This window comes from Bufo bufo, chromosome 9, assembly GCF_905171765.1.
Source record: "Bufo bufo chromosome 9, aBufBuf1.1, whole genome shotgun sequence".
NCBI lineage: Eukaryota > Metazoa > Chordata > Amphibia > Anura > Bufonidae > Bufo > Bufo bufo.
In genome coordinates, this window is record NC_053397.1 from 90,362,338 (window position 1) to 90,380,629 (window position 18,292).

At 41.9% G+C, this 18,292-nt stretch overlaps 1 protein-coding gene across 1 annotated transcript in view; it reads right to left on the minus strand.

Annotated features, from left to right (window-relative positions):
* Window positions 1-702: 702 nt before the first annotated feature.
* Window positions 703-18,292, minus strand: part of F13B (coagulation factor XIII B chain) — a 94,526-nt gene continuing 76,936 nt past the window's right edge. The window contains exons 7-11 of the mRNA XM_040408049.1: window positions 9,796-9,981; window positions 9,249-9,431; window positions 3,692-3,889; window positions 3,433-3,612; window positions 703-1,103 (exon numbers count right to left, since the gene is read on the minus strand). Of these exons, the coding sequence (XP_040263983.1) occupies window positions 892-1,103; window positions 3,433-3,612; window positions 3,692-3,889; window positions 9,249-9,431; window positions 9,796-9,981 (959 nt within the window). The 3' untranslated portion in view covers window positions 703-891. The remainder of the gene's footprint in view (window positions 1,104-3,432; window positions 3,613-3,691; window positions 3,890-9,248; window positions 9,432-9,795; window positions 9,982-18,292) is intronic.

The window sequence follows — 18,292 nt, forward strand, 5'->3', positions numbered from 1 at the left end:
TCGTCGTCATCCCCCCATGCACATTTCTCCAGTCCAAACAGAACCAGGGCGGCCCCATGGCACATTTCTCCATCAGTGCCAGCACATGCACAGACATCTCTCTCATGACTCTCCCCTCCCCCCCAATCCAATGCACATTTCTCTAGTCCAAAAAACAGAACCAGGACGGGCTAGTACACTGGCTGGGCCTGGCACTACTGGGACGGGTCAGATGGTGGGAATGGAATCCAGTAACTAAGTTGTTATAATTAATTAACCAACCTACCTACCAACCAGTAACTGTTGTACTTAGGAGCTTCAACTTCGCTGCCTCCTGTCACAGTCTCAGAATCAGAAGAGTCTTCTCTGTGTGTGGGTGGCGGGCCTTCCCTGGCAGAGTCCGTATGGCTGGCTGGAGCTGGCGCTGCTCGCTCCTTCTTCTCTGCTCTGGGGGCGGAGCAGTGGCAACGCAGCGGCAGACAGAATCGAAGACGTGCCTGCCTGTGCGGCAGCGACGGCACGCTAACTTACAGCCACTGTTTGTCAAGTCTCTTAAAGTGCTGAGCGGGACTCCATGCGCAGCTAGCAAACTTAGCAGCGCCGCCAGGTCAGAAAGAATTATAGAATAGTATTGCGGGCCGGCGCTGGGGGCCCCTAAGGACTCAGGGGCCCGGGGGCAATTGCCCCCCTTGCCTCTATGGAAGCGCCGGCCCTGCTTCTTTTTTGAAGTTTGACTGCCTGTCTTTTTATACCTAAGTGCCAAATATGGGGCCTCAAGTCTCATGATAGTTGGGGGCCCATCATTTGTAAATGTTTAAATAGCCACTTAAAACAAGCTGATGATTAGTACTTTATAAAGTATTATAGTAATTAACATTTTTGTAACCACATTCAAATACCAATCATGTGCATTTATCCTTGCCTTGGTATACATTTTGGATAGGTAAGATGCCCAAATCTGCACTGACCCCTTAAACCAAAAGTGATTGCATACTCATAATTTTCATATCCTGGCTTACATAAGAAATCTACAAACTCTCCATGTAAAAAATAATTGCTATCAAAGCTCCACTTCAGACGCACATGGCTTCTGTCCATCTTGTCTGTGGATAAAACGCATGGTTCTGTAAAGAGAGGGGGGAAAAAACAGATTGATGACTTTGTAGGTGACGATATATATTAATGTTCTAAAGTCCGGCATTAGTAGGACGTGATAAATGGCAAATCATCATGATACACATTAGCAGATTATGTTATGGGGAGAACTCCTTCACACAAATTTTCTCTGGTGTTTTTCACTCACCATTTGCATTTTTTTGTATACTGCATGCAGGTTTTATGGCTTTTTTTTTTTTTTTTTGCAAACCACTGTGTGAAGTTTTTTTTTCTGGCAATTTTTCCCTATAAAGAAGTCAATGTCAAAATGCTAGAAAAAATGACAAAAGCTACAGTAGACTGAGGGGCATTTACTAATGTCTTTATGCCACAATAATGGCATACAAAAGTTGCAAATTATGGCGCACACTATATGTGGTCAATAAGTTACGACTTTTGAAGCTTCTAGCCACTTTAGAAAGTGAAAGAAGACCCCACTCTTGATAAATATCCATCACTGCATTTTTTTGAAAACACCAGAGACCAAAAATGCGTAACAAAAAAAAACTAACAAAAACACTAGTAGCTAAAAAAATGCTTGTGTATCCTGCATTTTATATTTCCCGTAGACCTTCTGTTAACATCTGGAGCTGATGATTTGAACGCAAAATGTGCACCAAAAACCTATGTGTGAACCCACCCAATATGAGAGTATTTCAAATATATTTATAAAGGTAGAGGACCCAAGAAGTGCAGCCCAGATAGGATGCTGTTGTGGATTCACAACCGTTTTTTTTTTTTAAGAGGAGTTGGCCACTTGTTACATTTGACATTTTTCCCTAAGACTACTTTCACACTAGCGTTTTTACTGCATCCCACATGGTTCAGCAAAAATGCTTCCGTTACTGATAATACAACCATCTGCATCTGTTATGAACGGATCAAGTTGTATTATCTTTAACATGGTTTTCTATTGTGGCAGAGAAAACTGATCCGTCCCCATTGACTTGCATTGGCGGTCATGCCAGATCCGTCTTGCTCCGCATCCCAGGATGGAAAGCAAACTACAACATGTTGCGGCTTACTCTCCGGGATGGGAACGCAACTAAACGGAACGGAATGCATTTTGGAGCATTCCATTCTGTTCAGCTCAGTTTTGTCCCCATTAACAATGAATGAGGACAAAACTGAAGCGTTTTTTTCCGGTATTGAGCCCCTATGACAGATCTCAATACCGGAAAACTAAAACGCTAGTGTGAAAGTAGCCTATAGTGCTTTAAATAGTACTACAAGTGACTTACTGATATGAAGATGTAATGCAAATTGTTTCAGTACAGTCTCTTCATTGACTGTAAGCTGTCTCCAATCTCTTGACTGACTCCCATCCAGAACATGGCTGAGGGTCATGTGATCCGACCCATCTATCAACTTTGAATAACACTGTGCACAACAACACTGTTCATGCACAAATTTCTAATACAGCGCATAGTGTTATTCAATGGAGACTGCTGATGGATGGATCAGATACCGCTCCTTCATCAACCATGTTTCAGGCTGGCCCACATTCGGTCAGTGAGAAAACTGTACTAAACCAGGGTGGCAGAATTTCCAATATCTGGACATCAAGGCCGATTCTTACATATTGTAATATGCCGCTTCCTGATGTAGCCATTTTTTATTTCTTCATTTTCTTTTTTACTCCCTGCCTTCAGGAGCCATAACTTTTTTTTATTTTTATGTTCACATAGCTAAATCCAGCATATTTTTTGTGGGGAAGTTTTACTCCCTAGTAGCACCACTTAATATTTAGTGTTCACTAATTATTCAAATTTTTAGAGGGTGAAGTGACTCCAAAAAAGTTTTTTTTTCATTACACTATTCACCGTATGGGATAAATATGTACTTTTATATTTTAATAATTCAGGCATTTACAAACACAGCAATGCTAATGATCCATATTGTTTAATTGTTCATAGATTTTTATGTGTAGAATGGAAAAAGGGGAAGGCCAAATTTTTTATTTGTTTTATATACTTTTAAAAAAATTCTTTACTTTTTTTCCCCCTCAATTTTTAATCCCCCTAGAGGGCTTTATATCTCTGATCACTCCAGAGCCAATGGTCCCCACCAGTCTTTGTAGCTACGTAAACAGAGATTGATGAGAAACTGCAATATAGTCGCACTGGAATGGCGGGGATTAGGTGAGTAGAAGAACTTTTTTTTTTTGCAAACCACACTTAACAGCAGGAATTTTGTGTTATACAAACCCTGATGATGATGTCTTTATCTCATGCCATTATATGTGAGTGTACAAAATACACTAGTATTTTGTACAAAATGTACAAAAGTGTACTTTACCTATACAAGTTGGTGGAGATTCCCAGAGCCCATTTGAGCACTGAATAGTACTGTGGCCATTTAAGAAGTGATATTCTGAACAATGGTACACAACCAAAGAGCCAGATTCATACATTTCTTGTGAGGAATTATTTATACTGTGTTCTACTTTAGGAGAAGGACCACAAGATTTCAACCACTCTAGAAAAAATAGAGATTTGTGTAAGTCAACTCATGATTATAACATTGAGAGATAATAACTATGGTGTTTATTTCTTACCTTTCTTTTTGCAGGTAGGATATTGAATTTGACCATTTTTGCAGAGTCCTTTTACTTCAGTGTACATTGGCAACTCAAACCCGTCCATGCACTGAAATTCCACCATGTCACCATGTAAAAATTTTGAGTGCAAGTCTGAACTCCACTGAAGCTCCAAGTTCCTTTCTTTCATGTCAGCCACAGTCAGGGTGCAGGGCTCTACGGATTATGAAATACCAGTGTGTTTCAAGGAAGCATGTAAATTCATGTAACAGTCCAATCTAAATGGACAGATGGTAGATGTTCAAGGTTAGACAACGTCTTTAAATGTACAGTTGTGTTCAAAATTATTCAACCCCCAATGCTGTAAAGGGTTTTAGGGAATTTAGTGTACATTTGTAATTGTGTTCAGAATGAAATCTTACAAGGACTTTTTAAAGAACCAAATGCAACTAAAATGACATCAATTGTTTTTGTAATACAGTATTAAATGTTTTTTTTTGTGATTTCTTCATTGACACAATTATTCAACCCCTTAAAGACTACCACTCTTAAGAACAGAGGTTCATTCAAGTGTTTTCGATCAGGTATTGAAAACACCTGTGGATGTCAAGGAGCAGCAATCAAGCATAATAAGCACCAATTAGGCAGATTTAAAAGGACTGCTATACTCAGCTCCTTCTAGACATTTACTGGTGTGTTTACAAACATGGTGAAGTCAAGAGAATGGTCCAGGAAGACAAGAGAAGAGGTGATTTCTCTTCACAGGAAGGGCAATGGCTATAAGAAGATTGCAAAGATGTTAAACATACCAAGAGACACCATAGGAAGCATCATTCGCAAATTCAAGGCAAAGGGCACTGTTGAAACGCTACCTGGTCGTGGCAGAAAGAAGATGCTGACTTCGACTGCTGTGCACTACCTGAAGCGCAAAGTGGAGAAAAGTCCCCGTGTGACTGCTGAGGAACTGAAAAAAGATTTGTCAGATGTGGGTACTGAAGTTTCAGCTCAGACAAAAAGGCGCACACTGCATAATGAAGGCCTCCATGCCAGAACTCCCAGGCGCACCCCCTTGCTGTCTCCAAAGAATAAGAAGAGCCGACTGCAGTATGCCAAAAGTCATGTGGACAAACCACTAAAGTTTTGGGATAGTGTTCTGTGGACTGATGAAACAAAATTAGAACTGTTTGGGCCCATGGATCAACGCTATGTTTGGAGTAGGAAGAACAAGGCCTATGAAGAAAAGAACACCTTGCCTACTGTGAAGCATGGCGGGGGGTCAATCATGCTTTGGGGCTGTTTTGCTTCTACAGGTACAGGGAAGCTTCAGCGTGTGCAAGGTACCATGAATTCTCTTCAGTACCAGGAGATATTGGATGAAAATGTGATGCAGTCCGTCACAAACCTGAGGCTTGGGAGACGTTGGACCTTTCAACAGGATAATGATCCCAAGCATGCCTCCAAGTCCACTAGAGCATGGTTGCAGATTAAAGGCTGGAACATTTTGAAGTGGCCATCGCAGTCACCAGACTTAAATCCGATTGAGAACCTCTGGTGGGACTTAAAGAAAGCAGTTGCAGCGCGCAAGCCTAAGAATGTGACTGAACTGGAGGCTTTTTCCCATGAAGAATGGGCGAAGATACCCGTAGATCGCTGCAAGACACTTGTGTCAAGCTATGCTTCACGTTTAAAAGCTGTTATAACTGGAAAAGGATGTTGTACTAAGTACTAAGATTGAATGTCACTTGGGGGTTGAATAAAACCGAGCACAGAAAAGACATTTGTGGTTATTTCATTATACAGTAAATGTTATGTTATATTTGTCTGACTTACAAGTGCCTCTTTGATTTAATTGTAAACAAGATGACTAAAATGATCAAAATCCATGTCAAACTGGCCAAAACACTCAATTTCAGTGGGGGTTGAATAATTTTGAACACAACTGTATATGTTTGGATTATTGTTGAAGCCACACCCAGAGAAGCTGATTGAATTGCACATGTTCCACAACAATCAAATAAAATGGTGACGCTTGGAGTAGGTTTACACCAAGTTTGACAATTATGTTCAGCGTGACCATATGCAGGGGCGGACTGGGAACTTAAAGTGACCCTGGAAAAAAAACTAAATTGGCCTCATGTTGTAGGCATTTCCAAATTGACAAAAGGCATGGTCAATACAAGTAGATGGGGCCAGTAATACCATATTGCAACACAATATACTGCCCCAGGCATGGTCAATACAAGTAGATGGGGCCAGTAATACCATAACGCAACACAATATACTGCCCCAGCAGAAGGAAATACCAAAGTGCACTACACAATAATTCCCTGGCAGCACAAAATGCCTCCCCAGAAGCTGCCCCACTGTGGTGGACAGCTCCAGCTGCCATGTTCTACCCTCCTACTCCAGCTGCCTCAGGATAGCAATACTGCTGAATTCAGGAGGTACATAAGCACTTGACACCCTGGGAAGGTCAGATCATAAGTTGACTGGCTGGAAGCAGTGAGAAGGGCTCAGGAAGCCACCTGGGCATCGACCCACCAGGAAGTTTCCATGTAGTCTATGGCCAGTCTGCCCCTGACCATATGATACAGTCTTCTGAATGTATGTCCCAGATGCCTTTAACTGTATGCCTATATGATGTTTCCATCATATATGTCAAGTGCTCATTATGTTTGTGGTATATAGCCTATACTGAAGTTGCATATAACTTAAAGGGGTTGCCCCATCTTGGCCTTTCATTACCAAAATGGGAATACCCACAGTAAGCACTAGCATTACAGAAAAGGCTAGGTGGCTGGTGATCTGCTGTTTCCATAACTCCCCTAGCAGTGAATGGGAGCTAGGCAAACAGCGTATCTCTGGAGTTATGGAAATAACATAGCTTGGTGTTCCATGCTGTCTGAGTAGCTTCCATTCAGTGTTTTGGGAGTCACAGAAATAGCAGAGTGCTGCCCGCTCGGCCATTTCTGTAACTCTGCCTCCGCAGGCTGTGGTTTATTTCCAGCTTGGCCATGAAAGGCTGAGATGGGACAGTCCCTTTAAAGGTAGGTTTTTTTCAAACCCCCAAAATCTAAAATATTTCATATGTTTCCAAATGTCATTCCTGAGTTACCAGTCACTGACTTTTTTTCCCTCTGCCAAATGTAGATAATCCGCTCTTGTATCCAACCTTACTTAAACCCTTGACATAGTCATTTCTATTTTTTTTTTTCTATATGTTAATGTCTAAGGCTGGCCATAGAAACTAGATGTATGGTGGCTTCCTAACTGTACCCCAATCTCAGATATTGGGGGAAATATGGGATGAGCATGTTGTACTTGGCGAGATTAGCCACCGCCAGGGAGATGGCAGCAGCTTTCTGCCCTTTATCATTCACAACACATGCATATAAGCTAAGCATATAAATATGGGGCGATCAGAAGAGATCAATGTCGACTGAATGAGCATTCAGCTGACTAATATCTCAAAACCACCAACATGTTCATCGCCTGTTTTTGCATTTGCTTTAATACCATATAATGCCAACCAGTAAATTTAACAAAAACAAGTTCCTTCATGTACAGTTTCAGGATTTTTCCAATAAACTTGAAATATCAATGTATATTACATTTTTAAACAATAGTCAAAGTATGGGAAGTAATCATGTTTCAAGTATTACAAAAATATCATGTCTTGCTGTATTGTGCAGCTATTTTTTCAGGGTGGAGTATAGCCCTTCATTGAGGTGCTATATAGCATAAATAATGAGTCCTTTAGTGACTCAATGGGCTGACGTTTATTCGGCTTTCCTGTGTGCATGAGTGCTAAATTGTCACCGACTTTAGTGAATGTTAGAATTGTTATGATCAAGGTTATAACATACAGTCAGGTCCATAAATATTGGGACATCGACACAATTCTAAAATTTTTGACTCTATACACCACCACAATGAATTTGAAATGAAACGAACAAGATGTGCAGACTGTCAGCTTTAATTTGAGGGTATTTACATCCAAATCAGGTGAACGGTGTAGGAATTACAACAGTTTGCATATGTGCCTCCCACTTGTTAAGGGACCAAAAGTAATGGGACAGAATAATAATCATAAATCAAACTTTCACTTTTTAATACTTGGTTGCAAATCCTTTGCAGTCAATTACAGCCTGAAGTCTGGAACACATAGACATCACCAGACGCTGGGTTTCATCCCTGGTGATGCTCTGCCAGGCCTCTACTGCAACTGTCTTCAGTTCCTGCTTGTTTTTTTGGGGCATTTTCCCTTCAGTTTTGTCTTCAGCAAGTGAAATGCATGCTCAATTGGATTCAGGTCAGGTGATTGACTTGGCCATTGCATAACATTCCACTTTTTTCCCTTAAAAAACTCTTTGGTTGCTTTTGCAGTATGCTTTGGGTCATTGTCCATCTGCACTGTGAAGCGCCGTCCAATGAGTTCTGAAGCATTTGGCTGAATATGAGCAGATAATATTGCCCGAAACACTTCAGAATTCATCCTGCTGCTTTTGTCAGCAGTCACATCATCAATAAATACAAGAGAACCAGTTCCATTGGCAGCCATACATGCCCACGCCATGACACTACCACCACCATGCTTCACTGATGAGGTGGTATGCTTAGGATCATAAGCAGTTACTTTCCTTCTACATACTCTTCTCTTCCCATCACTCTGGTACAAGTTGATATTGGTCTCATCTGTCCATAGGATGTTGTTCCAGAACTGTGAAGGCTTTTTTAGATGTCGTTTGGCAAACTCTAATCTGGCCTTCCTGTTTTTGAGGCTCACCAATGGTTTACATCTTGTGGTGAACCCTCTGTATTCACTCTGGTGAAGTCTTCTCTTGATTGTTGACTTTAACACACATACACCTACTTCCTGGAGAGTGTTCTTGATCTGGCCAACTGTTGTGAAGGGTGTTTTCTTCAATCAGGGAAAGAACTCTTCAGTCATCCACCACAGTTGTTTTCCGCGGTCGTACGGGTCTTTTGGTGTTGCTGAGCTCACCGATGCGTTCCTTCTTTTTAAGAATGTTCCAAACAGTTGTTTTGGCCACGCCTAATGTTTTTGCTATCTCTCTGATGGGTTTGTTTTGTTTTTTCAACCTAATGATGGCTTGCTTTACTGATAGTGACAGCTCTTTGGATCTCATCTTGAGAGTTGACAGCAACAGATTCCAAATGCAAATAGCACACTTGAAATAAACTCTGGACCTTTTATCTGCTCGTTGTAATTGGGATAATGAGGGAATAACACACACCTGGCCATGGAACAGCTGAGAAGCCAATTGTCCCATTACTTTTGGTTCCTTAACAAGTGGGAGGCACATATGCAAACTGTTGTAATGGCTACAGCGTTCACCTAATTTGGGTGTAAATACCCTCAAATTAAAGCTGACAGACTGCAGTTAAAGCACATCTTGTTCGTTTCATTTCAAATCCATTGTGGTGGTGTATAGAGCCAAAAATGTTACAATTGTGTCGATGTCCCAATATTTATAGACCTGACTGTATACTCTATGATGCTCATCGCATGATGCATTTTATACTAGACACACTCCATAAATCTCTTACTTACTTAAGCATTTAGGCAGATCTGACCAGGCTCCACGTTCACAGTACACAGTTTTAGACCCTTCCATTAGGTGGAAGCTGTGGCATTTATATTCCACGGAGGAGCCATCTTCATAGCTGGCCAATGGCATTTCAACAAGTTCACCTTTGATTAATACTGGTGGGGTTTGGCAATATTTGTTGTTGACTGCACAGAAATATATAAAGTCATCAGTATAATATTTCCTTTAACCCATTATAGAGATGCATTATTTACAATGCTTGGAACCAGAAATTTGAATCAATTTTACATATATGCTTTTTATAACATTCAGATTCTAGATTTTTACTAGAGCTTCAGTACAATTTTTTTTTTGTATCTTTTTATGTCTTAAACTAAATTCACAGATGATTTCTAGTTGAAAAGCTTTCTGATCTTGCAGAACTCTTACATTAACAATTACTGTAGGTTTACAGATTATTTGATAATATTAGCTGGTATTTTGATAATCAGTTATTGGGTGCAACTCATAAGATGCTATTTGACCACGCCTTTATGGAGAACTACTTACCAATGCATTTAGGAGGTTCTGGCCATTTACTCTTTTTGCATGTTATTTCTTTTGGCCCTTCTATTTCATATCCATCAGCACACTTGTATTGAATAGCATCACCACTGTGATAAACCTCATGACTCCTAATTGCATTCCCATTTTCTATTTGTGGGGGTTTATCACATATTATCTTTTGTTTGAGTTCTGTCGAAAGCAAATGAGAGAAGCAAATATTATCGCGCTACATATATCAAACATTCAATCACATTCTATGGATCGGATCAACCGATTCCTGGGGTAGACATTAACTGCTAATATGCTTTTACTTATCCAATCCATTTAGAGACTATTTTCTCGTGACACATTGTAATTCATGTTAATGCTAAATTTGAGTCAATATGCTTTAACTTTATTTATAAAAAAATCCAAAAGTTAACTAAAATGTGAAAAAATTCACTGTTTTCTAAATTTTAATCTCTCTGCTTTTAAGACAGATAGTGATGCATCATAAAATATTTATTAATTAACATTCCCCATATGTCTACTTTATGTTGGCATAATTTTAGTAATGTAATTTAATTTTTTTAGGCCACTAGAAGGTTTAACATTTTTGAAGCAATTTTTTTAAATTTTTAAGAAAATTTCCAAAGTCAACTTTTTTAAGGACCAGTTCAGTTCTGAAGTCACTTTGTGGGGCTTACATAATAGAACCAACCCGTAAATGACCCTATTTTAGAAATGACACCCCTCAAACTATTGAAAACTGGTTATAGAAATGTTGTTAACCCTTTAGGTATTCCACAGGAATTAAAACAAAAAGAGGTGAAGTTTCAAAATGTCACTTTTGTAGATTTTCCATTTTTTTTTTCTTGGAACACATCAAGGGTTAATAACAAAACAAACCTCAATATTTATTACCTTAATTCTGCAGTTTACAGAAACACCCCATATGTGGTCATATACCGCTGTTTGGGCACACAGCAAGGCACAGAAGGCAAGGAGCGCCATATGGTTTTTGGAGGGCAGATTTTGCTAGAATGGTCTTTGGGCTCCATGCTGCATTTGAAGAGGCCCCGAGGTACCCCACAGTGAAACCCCCAAAAAGTGACCACATTTTGTAAACTGCACCACCCAAGGAATTTGTAAGGGATGTAGCAAGCACTTCACTTAACAGCTGTTTCATAGAATTTTTAATACTTAAGCGTATGAAATGAACATTTTTTTTTTTTACAAGAAAATAGTGCTTTAGGTCTAAACTTTCTTTTTCACAAACGATAACAGGAGAATATCCCCCCCCCCATTTTTCTACCCACTTTCTCCTGAATACAGTAACACCCCAATTGTGGTCATAAACTGGTATTTGTGGATACGCCAGGGCTCAGAAAGGAGGGTCTGCTTCTGGATTTTCTAACATTGAATTTTTCTGTCATGGTTTTTAAGAGCAATAACTTTTTTTAAATTTTTTCTTAAAAGAGCTGCCTGAGGGCTTATTTTGTGCGAGACGAGCTGTAGTTTTTATTGGCACCATTTTGGCGTACATTTGGCTTTCTGGTTTCTTTTTATCTCATTTTTGGGAGGTGAAGTCACAAAAAAGCTGTTTGGTGTCAGTTTTCTATTTATTTTTTTTACACCGTTCATTTGATGGGGTAGTTCATGTGATAATTTATAGATCCAGTCATTACGGACGTAACGATACCAAATATGTCTAGTGTTTTTTTTTATGTTTTACACAATAAAAACATTTTTTGAAAAAATCATGTTCATGTGATAATTTATAGATCCAGTCATTACGGACGTAACGATACCAAATATGTCTAGTGTTTTTTTTTACGTTTTACACAATAAAAACATTTTTAGAAAAAATCATGTTTTTGTGTTGCCATTTTCTTAGAGCCATATTTTTTTCATTTTTATGACTATAGTCTTGTGTGAGGGCTTGTTTTTTGTGGGACGAGGTGATGTTTTTATTGCTACCATTTTGGGGTATATGCAACTTTTTGATTGATTGATTTTTTTTTGTGATGTAATTTAAAAACAGTTTGGGCATAATTTTTTTTTTTTTTTTACACCGTTCACTTAATGGGGTAGATCATGTGATATTTTTCAAGAGCCAATTGTTATGGACGTGGCGATACCAAATATGTTTATTTTTTAGTTATTGTTTTTACATTTTACACAATAAGAGCATTTTTAGAAAAAAATCATGTTTTTGTATTGCAATTTTCATAGAGCCATATTTTTTTTATTTTTCTGGCTATGGTTTTGTGTGGGGGCTAATTTTTTGCAGGATGAGGTAACATTTTTATTGCTACTATTTTGGGGTACATACTACTTTTTGATTGATTAACATTATGTTTTTTGTGAAGAGAGCTCACAAAAAAATTTGTTTTGGCGCAATGTTTATGTTTATTTTTTTACGGCGTTCACCTGATAGGGTAGATCATATGATATTATAGACTCCGTAGTTGCGGACAAGGTGATACCAAATATGTCTATTTTATTTATTTTTTTCAATTTTTTTCAATTTTTTAAATAATGGATTTGGGGTAATTTTTTAAAATGTGAAACTCTTATTTTTTCAAAACACTATAATTTTATTTTACACATACAAGACCTCTGGGGGACACTTAACTTAATTATTTGTATTTTTTTGTAGCCCCAGTTACAGGGGAAATACATTCCCCAGAGAGGCTGTACAGCAGTATACAGCACTGTACAGCCTCAGTGCAGGGCTGATCGAGGTTTGTGGAAGACCCGACAGCTCCTGCTCTTTCCTGGCCCCGACGGTCACATGACCACCGGGCAGGGACAGGAAGCGGCATAGCGCTTCCTGATCTGTATACACAGCGCTCGTCGAGCGCTGTGTATACAGAGATCTAGAAGGCAGGGCCATGATTTCAACCAAAACGAAAGTTCGCCACTTGAAATGTACAAACCGGATTCCAAAAAAGTTGGGACACTAAACAAATTGTGAATAAAAACTGAATGCAATGATGTGGAGATGGCAAATGTCAATATTTTATTTGTAATAGAACGTAGATGACAGATCAAACGTTTAATCCGAGTAAATGTATCATTTTAAAGGAAAAATACGTTGATTCCAATTTTCACAGTGTCAACAAATCCCCAAAAAGTTGGGACAAGTAGCAATAAGAGGCTGGAAAAAGTAAATTTGAGCATAACGAAGAGCTGGAAGTCCAATTAACACTAATTAGGTCAATTTACAACATGATTGGGTATAAAAAGAGCTTCTCAGAGTGGCAGTGTCTCTCAGAAGCCAAGATGGGTAGAGGATCACCAATTCCCACAATGTTGCGCAGAAAGATAGTGGAGCAATATCAGAAAGGTGTTACCCAGCGAAAAATTGCAAAGACTTTGCATCTATCATCATCAACTGTGCATAACATCATCCGAAGATTCAGAGAATCTGGAACAATCTCTGTGCGTAAGGGTCAAGGCCGTAAAACCATACTGGATGCCCGTGATCTCCGGGCCCTTAAACGACACTGCACCACAAACAGGAATGCTACTGTAAAGGAAATCACAGAATGGGCTCAGGAATACTTCCAGAAACCATTGTCAGTGAACACAATCCACCGTGCCATCCGCCGTTGCCAGCTGAAACTCTACAGTGCAAAGAAGAAGCCATTTCTAAGCAAGATCCACAAGCTCAGGCGTTTTCACTGGGCCAGGGATCATTTAAAATGGAGTGTGGCAAAATGGAAGACTGTTCTGTGGTCAGACGAGTCACGATTCGAAGTTCTTTTTGGAAATCTGGGACGCCATGTCATCCGGACCAAAGAGGACAAGGACAACCCAAGTTGTTATCAACGCTCAGTTCAGAAGCCTGCATCTCTGATGGTATGGGGTTGCATGAGTGCGTGTGGCATGGGCAGCTTGCATGTCTGGAAAGGCACCATCAATGCAGAAAAATATATTCAGGTTCTAGATCAACATATGCTCCCATCCAGACGTCATCTCTTTCAGGGAAGACCCTTCATTTTTCAACAAGATAATGCCAGACCACATTCTGCATCAATCACAACATCATGGCTGCGTAGGAGAAGGATCCGGGTACTGAAATGGCCAGTCTGCAGTCCAGATCTTTAACCTATAGAGAACATTTGGCGCATCATAAAGAGGAAGGTGCAACAAAGAAGACCCAAGACGATTGAACAGTTAGAGGCCTGTATTAGACAAGAATGGGAGAGCATTCCTATTTCTAAACTTGAGAAACTGGTCTCCTCGGTCCCCAGACGTCTGTTGAGTGTTGTAAGAAGAAGGGGAGATGCCACACAGTGGTGAAAATGGCCTTGTCCCAACTTTTTGGGGATTTGTTGACACCATGAAATTCTGATTCAACATATTTTTCCCTTAAAGGGTTTCTATCACTTCGTATGACATAATTAGTTGTCAGACACTAGCGATCTGCTAGTGTCTGCTCTGGCCAACCATCCTACTATAATCACTTGTGGGGCAGCGGTTTTGCTAAAAAACTAACTTTTATAAATATGCTAATGAGCCTCTAGGTGCTATGTGGGCGTCATTAGCACCTAGAGGCTCCGTCTACCTTCATACACAGCCGCCGCCCAGCGCGTCCCTCCAGCCCGCCCATGTCCTCCTCCGTGTGACGCTGCGGACGAGTTCTCGCGCATGCGCCGTGCGCGGTTGTATTCGGCGCATTTGAGATCTCAGCTCGGAGCGGTCAGACATTCAATGCGCATGCGCCGAATACAGCCGCGCATGCGCATTGAATGTCTGACCGCTCCGAGCTGAGATCTCAAATGCGCCGAATACAGCCGCGCACGGCGCATGCGCGAGAACTCGTCCGCAGCGTTACACGGAGGAGGACATGGGCGGGCTGGAGGGACGCGCTGGGCGGCGGCTGTGTATGAAGGTAGACGGAGCCTCTAGGTGCTAATGACGCCCACATAGCACCTAGAGGCTCATTAGCATATTTATAAAAGTTAGTTTTTTAGCAAAACCGCTGCCCCACAAGTGATTATAGTAGGATGGTTGGCCAGAGCAGACACTAGCAGATCGCTAGTGTCTGACAACTAATTATGTCATACGAAGTGATAGAAACCCTTTAAAATGGTACATTTTCTCAGTTTAAACTTTTGTTCCGTGATTTATGTTCTATTCTGAATAAAATATTAGAAGTTGGCACCTCCACATCATTGCATTCAGTTTTTATTCACGATTTGTATAGTGTCCCAACTTTTTTGGAATCCGGTTTGTAATAATGAACTATCATTTTAGTTGACCGATGACTTAGCATTATCTTTTGAAAAGAAATACCATTCTTTCAAATTTCTTTGGACCATGTAGTCCAAAGAAATACCATTCTTTTAAAGAAAGATTGTTTGTGAATGAAAATCTTTCCCAGAGCTTTTGTCCATTGCCCAGTTTCATTGCATGTGCATGGGCAATTTGAACAACTGTGACTGCCAATGTGGACTAAAGTGTGTATGGTCATGTCTGTGCAGTGGCGTCGTGCACGTCTGTGCAGCCACGGCCCCCCCCCCCCCCTTTATCATGCTGTGCCCCCCCCCAACTGAAATGCCCCCCAACTGAGCAGCTGGGGGAAGGGCGTCGGCCGCAGGGCACAGGGAGATGAGCGCTCAGGACAGCGATACAGATGCCTGTGCTAGTGCGGCGGGGCAGGGAAGGGAGAGGCGTGTCCCTTCCCCTTCCTCTGATAGGCTGCAGGCACTAGGCCGGCGCAGGCGAGCCGCTTGAGCCGTACAGCACGGGACACAGGCCGGAAGAGGCCTGCATCGTATTGCAAGTACAATAGTTTTACAGGCACATTAGGGGGGCTCTTGTTACTGGCACATTGGGGGGGCTCTTGTTACTGGCATATTGGAGGGGCTCTAAGCTCTTGTTATTGGGCTGGCACATGATGAAGTGGCTCTTATTACGGGCACGTGATGGGGGGCTCTTACTGGCACATGAGGGGCTCTTGTTACTGGCACATGGGGGGGCTCTTATTACTGGCACATGGGGGGGCTCTTATTACTGGCACATGGGGGGGCTCTTATTACTGGCACATGATGGGGGGCTCTTATTACTGGCACGTGATGGGGGACTCTTATTACTGGCACGTGATGGGGGGCTCTTATTACTGGCACGTGATGGGGGCTCTTGTTACTGGCACATTGGGGGGGCTCTTATTACTGGCACATGATGGGGGCTCTTGTTACTGGCACATGATGGGGGGGCTCTTGTTACTGGCACGTGATGGGGGGCTCTTATTACTGGCACGTGATGGGGGTCTGGGCTCCTATTACTGGCACATTGGGGGGCTCTTATTACTGGACGTGATGGGGGGCTCTTGTTACTGGCACATTGGGGGGGCTCTTATTACTAGCACATGATGGGGGCTCTTGTTACTGGCACATTGGGGGGGCTTATTACTGGCACATGATGGGGGGGCTCTTGTTACTGGCACATGGGAGGGCTCTTATTACTGGCACATGGGGGGGCTCTTATTACTGGCACATAATGGGGGGCTCTTATTACTGGCACATGATGGGGGGCTCTTATTACTGGCACATGATGGGGGGCTCTTATTACTGGCACATGATGGGGGGCTCTTATTAATGGCACATGATGGGGGGTTCTTATTACTGGCACATGATGGGGGGCTCTTGTTACTGGCACATGATGGGGGGCTCTTGTTACTGGCACATAATGGGGGGGCTATTGTTACTGGCACATAATGGGGCGGGCTATTGTTACTGGCACATGATGGGGGGGGGGCTCTTATTACTGGAACGTGATGGGGGGCTCTTATTACTGGCACATGATGGGGGGCTCTTATTACTGGCACATGATGGGGGGGCTCTTATTACTGGCACGTGATGGGGGGCTCTTATTACTGGCACATGATGGGGGGCTCTTATTACTGGCACATGATGGGGGGCTTTTGTTACTGGCACATGATGGGGGGCTATTATTACTGGCACACGATGGGGGCTCATTACTGGCACGTGATGGGGGCTCTTATTACTGGCACATAATGGGGGGCTCTTATTACTGGCACGTGATGGGGGCTCTTGTTACTGGCACATTGGGGGGCTCTTGTTACTGGCACATTGGGGGGCTCTTGTTACTGGCACATGATGGGGGTAGGCACTATAGGGGCATCTGAGGCCACAAAGAAGGGGTATTTTATATGGGGGGCTCTGTACAGTAGCATTTTATACTGGGACACGTTATGGTGGGTACTATGGGGAAGGGGGGGGAGGAGTTAATGGGTTAATCTACCGGGGGCACTAAGAAGGGGTATTTTATGCTTGCAAATTATGGGGGACACTGAGGGCATCTACTGGGGCACTACATATGGGGCATTTTATACTGGTACATTATGGGGAGCTCTAGGAGGTAGGGGGAGAGGAGCACTATGGGGCATTTACTGGGGGCACTATATAGGGGTATTTTATACTGGCACATTATGGGGGCACTATGGGGACATTAGCTCAACTGGGGGCATTACAAGGGGGTATTTTTTGCACTGTCTTATTATAAGAATATTTCTACTGGGGGGGGCATTATGGTGGGCTTTATTACTCCCCCATAGTATGACCCCCTAGTAGCAGCACCAGCCTCTCCCTGCTCTGCTATCCCTCTGCCCCTTCTCCAAATCCTGTGGATGACACTGTTATAGGGAGGGGGGTCTGTGGATGACATTGTTATAGGGAGGGGGATCTGTGGATGACACGGTTATGGAGGGGGATCTGTGGATGACACTGTTATGGAGGGGGATCTGTGGATGACACTGTTATGGAGGGGGATTTGTGGATGACACTGTCATGGGGTGGATCTGTGGATGACACATATAGCATAAGATGCTATATACGGTATGTGTCATCCACAGATCCCCCTCCATAACAGTGTCATCCACAGGCAACTAGGACATGTTGAAACTGAGTGATTGTTGTTGTTTTTTTAAACCACAGACAGCAGGACTTTTCTTCCCTGTTGCGGTTTTAGGTATTGGGTAAAGTATTGCAGCATTTCTAAGCATACTTGTGTAAATGTATCGTTGTTATAGCTGCCCCCCTACTTTTGTCCTTGCCCCCAGTGGGACCCCCAAAAATTTGAAAGCTAGAGACGCCACTGTGACTGTGAAAGGAATGTTCACCATATGTTTGTTTGTTCAACCACCAACCAATTTCTATCTGATGTGTATGGCCACCTTAAGATGTGTATGACTGTCTCTACAAAACAATTGTTCACCCAATGATCGTTTGTTTAACTGCTGTTCTACCATCAACCAACTTCTATATAATGTGTTTGGCCACCTTAACAGTGTGATATATTACTGGTACTGTTTATTTAAAGGGAACCTGTCGCATTGGCCATAGTGTATGAGATGACAGCAGCATGTTATAGAGCAGGAGAAGCTGAGGAGACGGATAAAACATTTTGTGGGAAAAGATTCATTAAAATGTGTATTTTATACATTTAAATTCCTGCTTATTCTGGGTTTTGACATCAAGAAGGCAGT